General features: G+C 41.3%; 1 protein-coding gene across 1 annotated transcript; it reads left to right on the top strand.

Moving 5' to 3' along the window:
* The first annotated feature begins 329 nt into the window (after nt 1-329).
* si:ch73-233f7.1 (protocadherin) lies at nt 330-9,832 on the top strand. The gene is made up of 5 exons (XM_049474822.1): nt 330-456; nt 630-3,143; nt 6,799-6,857; nt 7,453-7,571; nt 8,527-9,832. Exons 2-5 carry the CDS (start codon nt 645-647, stop codon nt 8,844-8,846), a joined length of 2,997 nt encoding a protein of 998 aa, XP_049330779.1. The 5' UTR covers nt 330-456; nt 630-644; the 3' UTR covers nt 8,847-9,832.
* Nucleotides 9,833-11,052: the final 1,220 nt, after the last annotated feature.

Here is an 11,052-nt window from a genome sequence, read left to right as displayed (position 1 = left end):
ATATCATCTCATATTCCTAGAAACTAAATGTTAACTCACTAAATGTTAATGTTTAGTACTGGAAAACGTGCACTGTGAATGTGTTTGAAAAGGGAAAATTGAATTGAATGTGGGGTAATTTTACATTTCATTATCACAAAAGGAAAGCGTCAATTAATTTATATCTCGTCTCCCGCTTTAACAGAAACTTTTTTAATCTTCTCTCTTTAGCATCGCGGGACTGAGAGGGTTAACTGTGTCGGTACAGTAATTATGTTGCCATCCTCCAATAAGAAACCCGGCAAAGTCCGACCCCTCCCTCCCCGAGTCCAGTTCCTCAAAATGCCTAATACGCCGGAAAATCAAAGCGCAGCCTCCTCACACACGCGCACACACACAACCGCGGAGCTGCGCGCGAGGAGCTTCTTCAACGGCTCCTACCAACTTTACTTCATATATCCACGGTGTACTTTCTCTGTAATGAATTACGCACGAAAAAAACTCCTATACTCACATAGCTTTTAATGTGAAACTTTTTTATTAGTTTTATAATTGTCATGTATTATTAATATTGTTATTATTATTATTATTGATATTAAGGAGTTGATTTCATCTCTTGAAGCTCAGCATGCATTTGTTCATTTAAGCAGTTTGCCGTCACGGAGATGGATAAGAGGCTCGAAGGGAGGAGATGGACGTTTGCTGGGTCACTGCTCTGCCTACTCGTGTGCGTGTGTGCGCTGAACCGCGCGCTCGCGCAGATCCGCTACTCGATTCCCGAGGAGCTGGAGCACGGCGCATTTGTTGGAAACATTGCCGAGGACTTGGGTTTGGATGTCGCCAAACTCTCTGCCAGGCGATTTCGGATCGTGTCTGGGGCGAGGAAGCAGTACTTGGAGGTGAACTTGGAGAATGGGATTTTATTCGTAAATGAGAAGATCGACCGTGAGGAGCTGTGCGAGCAGAGCCCGCTTTGTTTCTTGCACTTGCAGGTGGTAATCGAGAACCCACTGGAGCTGTACAGAGTGGAGGTCGAGGTTTTGGATGTTAATGATAACGCACCGAGCTTCCCCTGGAGTGAGTTCAACCTGGAGATCACCGAATCGGCAGCACCTGGCTCTCGCTTTCCTCTGGAGAGCGCGCAGGACCTAGACGTGGGTACGAACTCTTTGCGTTCGTACTTGCTGAGCGCGAACCGGCACTTCGCGCTGGACATTCAGACGCGCAACGACGGCAGCAAGTTTGCCGAGCTCGTGCTGGAGTCCGCGCTGGACCGCGAGCAGCAGAAGACGCACGAGATGGTGTTGACCGCCGTGGACGGCGGATCGCCGCTGCGCTCGGGCACAGCGCAGATTACTGTCACCGTACTGGACGCCAACGACAACGTTCCCGTCTTTGAACGGCCCGTATACCGCGTAAGTCTCGTGGAAAACGCGCCTCGCGGCACGCTCGTGCTCAAGCTCAACGCCACAGACGTAGACGAGGGTGCGAACGGTGAGATCGTATACTCTTTCAGCGGCCACGCGCCCTTGCGGGTGCGCGAGCTCTTCAGCGTGGACGCGCACACCGGGGAGATCCGCGTAAAAGGGGTGGTGGACTATGAGAAGTCTGCCGTACACGAGCTCTACGTGCAGGCAAAAGACAAGGGTCCGTCCGCTGTGGCCGTGCATTGCAAGGTGCTCGTGGACGTGCTGGACGTCAACGACAACGCGCCTGAGGTCATCCTCACGTCCGTATCCACACCTGTACAGGAGGACGCGCCACCAGGCACCGTGATAGCCGTAGTGAGTGTGACAGACAGGGACTCGGGGGAGAACGGAGCCGTGGACTGTCAGATACCGAGCAACGTACCGTTTCAGCTGCACTCCTCTTTCAAGAACTATTACACTCTCGTAACCAGCGACCTTTTGGACAGAGAATCCGTGGCTGAGTACAACATTACGCTGACGGCGCGCGACTCGGGCTTGCCACCACTCTCCATGAGCAAAACTCTGCTCGTGCAGGTTGCGGATATAAACGACAACGCACCCCGCTTCCTCCAGCCGTCATACACAGTGTACGTGACCGAAAACAATGCGCCGGGTGCATCCATCTGCTCGGTCACTGCTTTCGACCCCGACTCGAATCAGAACGCGTACCTGTCCTATTCCATTCTGGAGGGTCAGATTCAGGGCATGCCCGTGTCCACATATGTCTCCATCAACTCGGACAACGGCAACGTGTACGCGCTGCGTTCCTTCGACTATGAGAGGTTGCGCAACTTCCAGATCCGTGTGCGCGCGCAGGACGCGGGCTTCCCTCCGCTCAGTGGAAACGTGACCGTTAATGTATTTGTGCTGGACCAGAACGACAACGCTCCGGTCATTGTGTCGCCGCTGCCCACCAACGGCACGGCAGCTACCGAGGTGGTGCCGCGCTCGGTGGACGCAGGATACCTGGCGGCGAAAATCACAGCGCTGGACGCGGACGCCGGACAGAACTCGCGCCTCTCGTACCAAGTGCTGCACGCCACGGATCCCGGGCTTTTCAGCGTGGCGCTGTACACCGGTGAGATCAGAACTATCCGCCGTTTCGTGGAAAAAGACGCCGCGCGCCAAAGGCTCGTGGTTTTGGTCAGGGACAATGGACAGCCGCCGCTCTCGGCCACCGCCTCCATCGTGTTGTCCGTTGTGGACAGCGTGCCCGAGTCACCCTCCGAACTTGGCGACCCGTCGCGCGGCGCGCGCCCCCCCTCAAACCTTGCGCTCTACCTCATCGTTTCACTCAGTACCGTCTCACTCATCTTCCTCGTGGCCATCATTGTGCTGGCCGGCTTTAAGTGCTACAAAGACGGCGGGGACTCGCTCTCCTCTTTCGGCAGCGCTGCGTGCTGCACTTTCGAAGACGAGCCTCCTCCCACCGACGTGCTCAAAAAGTCCAACCTGAACGTGCAGCTCTCCACCGGTGCTAAAGTGCCCACGGGATGCGTAGAGGTGAACGGCGGCACCGGAGGAACAGGAACCGGAACAGCGCAGCAGCCGTACTGCTACAAAGTGTGTCTGACTCCAGAATCGACCAAGAGCGACTTCATGTTCCTGAAGCCGTGCAGTCCCGGGGGCGCGAGAAATAACGCTACAAGGAACCATGGACCAGCGGTGAATAACGGAGCTACGACTCCAAACGAGGTACAACAGATTTTCATGTGTGGGTCATGTTAAGTTAATAATAAACAACATAACAATGTGGAATACGAACAATACGAAGTTGTGGAACAGTATGTTTGGTATGTCAAGTATTAAATGAGAGTTTGCTAATTGTAATTGGACTGTGTTACGTGTTCTATAGGGCAGTGTTCTATAATGGGAATATTGAATGTCGAATGATGTATTAGTGTTATGAGACATTATGAGCCATAATGGGACTGTGTTCAGACTGTGTTGAGATATATAGTGTCTTCAGTGTGTAAAATGTGCTAAATTATAGTTCTGAATAGTATAATGAGACTGTGTTGAGTATTTGGGGGAATTGGTGAGTTGAGTATTGTGTGTTGGGTATAATGTGGATGTGTTTAGTAATGTGGAGCATTACTGGTGGTTTGAATTTTATGGGAGAGTGTTCAAAGAATAATGGCAGTGTTGAGTGGTATTGGCATTATGGGATAGTGTGTTAAGTATAGTGGGACTGTGTTAAGTGGGGTATTAAAATTATGGGACAGTATGTTGAGCATAATTGGATTGTTGGGTGTTAATACTTTGGGACACTGTTGGGTACAATGGGATTGTGTTGAGTTGTGTGTTAATATTAATGGACACTATGTTAGGCGTATTGGAATTTTGTTGAGTTGTGTGTTAATGTTATGGGAAACTGTTAGACATAATTGGGTTGTGTTAAGTTGTGTGTTAATATTATGGGACACTGTGTTAGGCATAATGGGATTATGTTAAGTGGTGTGTATTATGCATAATTGGACCGAGATAAAAAAAATAAGGAATAGTGTATAAAGTGTATGCATTTGAACCGTAAAACGAGATTGATCTTCCTCTTAACCGAGTGTAAACGTGCAGAGAGTATTTGCAAACGTATCAGATGTGTTAGTTTAGTAATGTGTTCTTTTTGTGAGGCCAAGAAAGACCTTTCTGAACAATGTATTATTTTCTAAAGCAAATCAGTAACCTTGTGTTTTCATACCTTCAGTAGAACCTGAAAGATCAGCTACACTGAAACCGTAATAACTCTGTCAGCTGATCGATAAACATTCAGTGCATGTGTTGTCAGGAGAAACGAGACGACACCGATGAACTTGACTGAAAATGAATGAGTGTGTGTCTGTGTGGCTGTGAGGTTGAGGGGTGTTTGGGAGGTAATCACTCTCATCCGGAGATATAAAGCTTCTCCTTCAGTTTCCTTGCACGAACCTTCCCAACGACGCACATTGTTTGATGCTGGCGCACTTGGAATGTCGAGGTAGTCAGGTTAATAACTCAAGGTGACATTTTTCAGACGACTGGTGTGAAAATAACAAAAAAGAGTGAGCTTTAGACTTCTGCATTCCTGCAAAACCAACAACTTTCCCACATGGTCGTGGGAATACATATTCAGTACTTATGTTCTCAGAAGATTGGAAGCGACGTTAATGAAGTAGATTGAAAGAGGGAGAGCATTTCGGCAAGCGGCAGCTCAAGGTGATTTTTTTTCACTGCGTTCAGAAAAAGCCAGAAAGAAAAGCAAGTTCATTTGAGCTGGAAACGCTTTTCTGAGATTGCCTTTTTATTGCAGTGTGGAAAGTGAGGTCTGATGAATACCTGTGGCTGAGTGTTTCTCTGTGTCTTTTAGTCAGTTCAGTTAAGGCACAAAACACCCCTTGTCAACATTGTCTCAAGGGCACACGCACGCGCTTACGCACGCGCACACACACAAGCGCACACACGATTTGGCCATTATTCGGTGCACAATGACGCGAGGACGCGGACTGGTTCCGAACATAATGGGGCTGAGAAACGGGAGCGCGTGAGGGAGAGAGAGAAGGAGGAGAGAGGGACGTGTCAGGCCTGTAGATTCAGGACCCTCTTTATCCCCCCGGAATGTGAACTGGTAAATGAGAGAGAGAGAGAGAGAGAGAGAAGGATGGAGAGAGAGAAAGAGAGAAGGGCGGAGTGATACTGAAAGAGAGAGAGAGAGAGACAGAGAGACAGAGAGAGAGAGAGAGAGAGAGAGAGAAAGGGGGAAAGAAAGAGGGGGCGGAGTGTTACAGAGAGAGAGAGAGAGAGAGAGAAAGAGAAAGAATGTGCAGGTAGCAAAAAAAATTATATATATATATATATATATATATATATATATATATATATATATATATATATATATATATATATATACGTGTGTGTGTGTGTTACCGAGAGAGAGAGAGAGAGAAAGAGAGAGAGAAGAGAGAGAGAGAGAGAGAGAGAGAGAGAAAGAGAGAGAGAAAAGAGAGTGTACGTGAGCTACAGAATCCATCTATTATTAGACTATAACTATAACTATTATTAGACTATAGAACTAGAATATAAGACAAACGTGATTGATTATTTATATAATCAACAGGTTATTAAACTGAAGTTTTTTTTACATCCATTTATTTAAACGGATAGTAGATTTCAATTTTATCCATTGCCATTTTTAATTAACATTTTTATTTTTGGTAATAATGACTAATGGTTAATCCACGCCTGTAAAGCACCCCCCCCCCCCTCCACTTTACTCTTATTCTACATTAATCTCTTTCACTCTTCTCTGTTCCTCTTTAAAATAGGAAAGTGTGCGCATTAGTCCCACTAGGACCGACTGCCCTTAAAGGATAGCAAATTCCTAAAATAAAGCAAGAAATTAAAACACGTCTAATCCGCTCAACAATTACACTTATTATTATTTTAAATTAATTTCATGCCTGCTGCGGATTTCCTTTGAAGATTAAAATCGTGTCTTGTTTCATCCCGGCGGTGGTTTAATTGCTTTTGGAAGGTATTTGAAATAACTCCTCTAATAACACGCTTACATCGCCTTCCTCATGTTAAGGGGTCTAAGTGAATTAATAGAGCGTGGAATCCGCGCGCCCCACCATTAACGCGGGACAAATATGAGCGGGCTTTGCTTTAGCTCGCGCTCGTCTCCCCCTCCTACTCTGCCTCCCCCCTCTGTGTCTGGGCGTATGAAAAGGGAAAGAAAATGACAAGAGCCTTTGCTTAAGGCATAAAGTTCCACCTCCAAATGAGTACAGAAAGACAATTCACACGTTTTACCACAAGGGGGCACGATTAAACAACTAAGAAATATCTCACTGTCTTAATATTAAGAGCAATATCATATTTTCCTAACTTATAATTAGCCTGTAGGTATTAACGTTTATATGTATATACGTGGAATACAGTGTATATGGATTCCCATTCAGATTCAAATGCCAAAGCATTTAACAACAGTAAAAATTAAATCTAAATGTGACAATAGTAATAATAATGATAAGGGTATTGTTGAATAAAAAAAATATTTTTAAAAATTCCCCAAAAAAAGGGGTAAGAAATTGCTGTCATTATTGCTCCTTTTATTGTTATAACATCGCTATGACTATTGTAATTTTAGTTTTTATTGTTACTGCAGTTAAAATGCGTATATAAGGCAATATACATAGCTCCCATTACAGTCATTCCAATAAAGCTATATTCAGTCTGAATCTGAAATAACTGTCCTGTTTCATTTTTACTGTTGCTCTTAGTATTTTTAGGTTACATTTGGGTTATATTTGGGACATCTTATATCAAAGATGTTTCTGATGTCCTTGAGAATGACAAGTTGCCTTTTATTTTGCAGCTAAAGCAAGATAACACAGACTGGGCTCTCACCAAGAATCAAACTTCTTCTTTAAAAAGGTACCACACTCAAACTCAAACACTTCTTGACCTACTCTCTATCTTTATCTTAGGTGTGTACAGACATGTTTAGATACAAAAGAACATTTGGACATTTTCTTCTTAAGAAAACAATGTCACAATTAAAGGTTCCCATCACCTGTTATTCTGTGTTGTTTCTTGGTTGATGAGATGTGATTTCCTTAGTAGTTATAGTGTACATCATGCTGAGCCTTAATGTTAGACCCTATGTTAGATCTATTTAGGGAAATATTTTATTTTTCAGCAATGATATTCATGGTTGATGAGATGTTATTTCCATAGTAGTTATAGCGTACATCATGCTGAGCCTTAATGTTAGATCTATTTAAGGAAATATTTTATTTTTCAGCAATGATATTCATGTTAATATTCATGTTCCATTAACTTTATTTTAATTGAATTACTATTTGATATACACTAGATGCTGTAAAGGAATAAAAAAAATAATTGTCTTATGAATAGCTTCCTAAGCCATTGCTCTCTAGTGTTTTATGTACAGTTGCCTACAGTAGCTGCAGCATAATCTCTACACTGTGTTCTTTATTATCAGCATATTACTGTTATGTCTCTTCAGCTATAATTCCATTAACATGGATGGCACTCTGAGGAAGGCCATGCAGAATGATTCTGAAAACTATGTCAGTCCAATGGCTGCAGGACAGTATTGGACCTGGGGGACTGGAAGAGTGAGAGGTAAGCTTTAATGCAGGTCTATTATTCAATAATGACTAACCCAATATTCCATGCTGTACAAATAATACTGCACTTTGTATCCTGACAAATAGCAATTTACATATAGTGTAGTTCTTTCTCAAAACGCTGTATAAATCCTAACAAGAGGGGAAGAGGTCCTATTTGTATTCTCCTTTCTACCTGTTAGGTTCCAAGCATATATCTTTATTAACCAACATACTTAAATAGTAAACCCCTATTGTAGCCTTATAGTTATAGTTGTTTCTAATGAGAAAGTTAATAAATTATCCTACCAGTGACCTGTGTTAATTTTCCCCAGTATATCACTTTAAAAGAAATGAACATCCAGTGCAAATTAAGTGTACAAGTGTTTGAGCTTAAATGCAGCATTAATAAAGCTGTTGTTCAATGTTCATTTTAAAATTAAAATTAAAATTAAAATTAAGATGAACCTCTCAATCCGGAGGATAATTTCAAGTCAAGTGGCATTTGTTGTCATTCCATCTGATTACAAGTACATAGTGCAATGAATAGTGCAACCGGGAACAAACAGTACAATATAGACAACATAAAGTGTCAACATGCAACAAACATAGAAATGTAACACTACAATAAATACTGCAGACATGAAACAATTTAACAGACAGGAAAGTGCAGTAATGACACGGTACAGTCTAAAAGTGTGCAGTTAATATAAGGTGCCGAGATACATATGAGTCATACATGATCACAGATGTAACTGTGGAAGAGAATATGTTCTTAATGGAATATAGAATTAGCAGCAAATATTGTTGATAGGTCCATTTTGTGGTGGAATTACGTAATTCGGTAACACTTATAAATTGGTTATATATTATCCAAAAACTTTTCCACTAAGAACATCCTCTCCATGAATTGCTTATTCAAAAAAATGATGTAAAATATATTGTCTTTTCTGCTCTTCCTCTCTTACTAGAGTATAGAATGTCTTCTCCAGCGCCAGGCCTACCGCAGCAACGGGCATGGACACCCCGCTACACTCCCACAAACAACCCCCAACCGCAGCAGCCTGCACCTCACCCTGGCCACCCTCCTCCCGACTACCAACACAATGTCTACATCCCTGGTACTCCCTCTGCCCTGTGCACTCTTCGACCAAGCCACCGCAGTGAGCTTGACGTTCACAACTCATTCTCCACCTTCGGCAAGAAGCGCAAGTTCATCTCTCCCAGCAGTTACGATCCTCGAGATGACACAGGGACTGAGGTCATCAATAATGACTTATATAATGAATGAAGAGAAGTAATAGAAAGAGAAAATGTTACAAAGCCGAGATGTAATGATGCAAACAGTGTGGGGGAGCAAATATCCTAAGTTAAAAGAAAATTGCAAGGAAGAAGAAAAGAGAAGATCAGAGAGTTTCAATATGACCAAAGCAGAGCCTATATTTCTAAACCAAACTAGTCTCGTATTATAGAGAATTATGTTTCTGCTCTCTGTGGTCTGCTTCCCATGACTCTATTTGCTTCAGTAACCAGAAAAAAACACCATTTGGTTGATTTCTCTCACAGTTACGTGTTTGTGGCACATTAAATGAGGGGTCTCCATAAAGAGGCCTTAATAGCCAACACTGGCTCAAAGAACTGTCTCACCGTCAGACTCGCTGTCCACCCATCAGTCCATATTTGTTGTGTGAGTACTGAAAAAAGAGAAAGGGGGGAAAGAAAGTGAAGTAAATCTGTTTACATCACTCTGTGTTTCATGCCATTCGTAAAGTAAAGAAGGTTTAATATGGCTGCTGAAGAGGGTTTGTTAAGGCTAAAATGAGTTGGCATATTCTTCTATGTAAATCATCAGAGAATAAAGTTGTTTTTTTACTGTCCTTCAGACCATGTGAATTGAGACCTTGTGTCATCATAGTTATTTTAAAATTCATTATGACAGATTGAACATTGCATATTTTTACATTGAAAATTCTGATTACTATAATGTTTTGCTACCATTGTTAATTTGACAATCACATAAGCCTAAATGTAAGCATTACATGGCCTTGGCACACAGTATGTATTTTCTGTTCTAGCAGAACAGTTTTAGCCTTGGATTGATTGGTTGCTTACTGAAACTGATGAGAAAGTCCAATGAGATTATTGTTCAGTGAACAATAAAAACAATGTTGATATGTATGCAAACTGGGTAAATGACTCTCACAGGTAAATTACTTCAGGCTAAGGCATACACTACTGTATACATTCTGAGAATAAAAATATTTTTTTCTGAAATAATTGACTGAATTGATTGTTGTCCCATGTCTCATTCATTTTAAGGTGAATACAAATAAAGAATTCAGAATTCAGAAAGCTATTCAGAATAGAATGTTTTCTTTTTAGTATGTATGTATTTTCAATATTATAATTCTCTTGCTTACAAATCCTGATTTCAGAACTCAGTGTTAGTCTTGTTCTGAAGTATTTACAGTACCAGTCAAATGTTTGGACACACCTTCTCATTATTTTTTTTCTTTCAACATTGTAAAAAAAGTCATTCAGTCCATGGAGGAACTTAGGAATTTAGTAAACTTAAATTGGTTAAATTGACCAATATTGCCGTCTTGAAAGCTGATAACCCTAATGAACTTACCCTGTGCAACAGAAGTAACTCTTACACTTCCTTCCCTGGGGTGGTCCTGATCAGAGCCAGTTTCATCATAGCGTTTGATAGGATACTTTCAAAGTTCTTGATTTTTGTCAGACTGATTGAACTTCATTCTTTATTTTTTCCTTATTTAGTTGATTAGTTATTATATATATATATATATATATATATATATATATATATATATATATATATATATATATATATATAATACTCAATCAGGGCTATTCACAGTATACCAGATCTACCTCTTCAGAACACAATTGATGCTCTCAAACTCTAAGACTTCAGAACAGCTGTTAACTGAAAGCCATTCCAGGTGACTCTACCTCATAAAGCTGACTGAGAAAATCCAGCAAAGATGTGCAAAGCTGTCATCTAAGCAAGAAATATGTTGAAGACATTTTTTTTTGTTTTCTAAATGAATGCATATGGTTTTCTTTATAGTTTGGATGCCTTTAGTCTTAATCTTAATAAGTGCAGAAAAAATAAAAATAATGAAAAAACACTTAATTTTAGTGGTAGTGTCCAAACATTTGACTGTAATTGTTAACTTTTTATCTAGTTCCAAGTAACATTTATTTTTACACCCATTGTTGCTTTGTGTGTTTCACAAGATTCACATTACATTGATAAATACAGTAACAGTAATGGAAACACATCTTGATATTCCAGCAATTTTTAATTATTTATTGTTTAGTATACATTTGTTTAGGATCCAGTATGGATTACTCAGTATCTAGTGTAACATTATATTTGGTATCCAAAACAAATAATTCCTATTAACTCTAAAATGTTTGTAACTACTATAAATGTATCCACTCAGCATTATTTAGTATTATCAATTATA

The sequence above is a fragment of the Astyanax mexicanus genome, chromosome 2, assembly GCF_023375975.1.
Source record: "Astyanax mexicanus isolate ESR-SI-001 chromosome 2, AstMex3_surface, whole genome shotgun sequence".
NCBI classification, from domain to species: domain Eukaryota; kingdom Metazoa; phylum Chordata; class Actinopteri; order Characiformes; family Acestrorhamphidae; genus Astyanax; species Astyanax mexicanus.
Note: the sequence above shows the minus strand (reverse complement) of the source record. Positions and strands in the feature narration are given on the sequence as shown.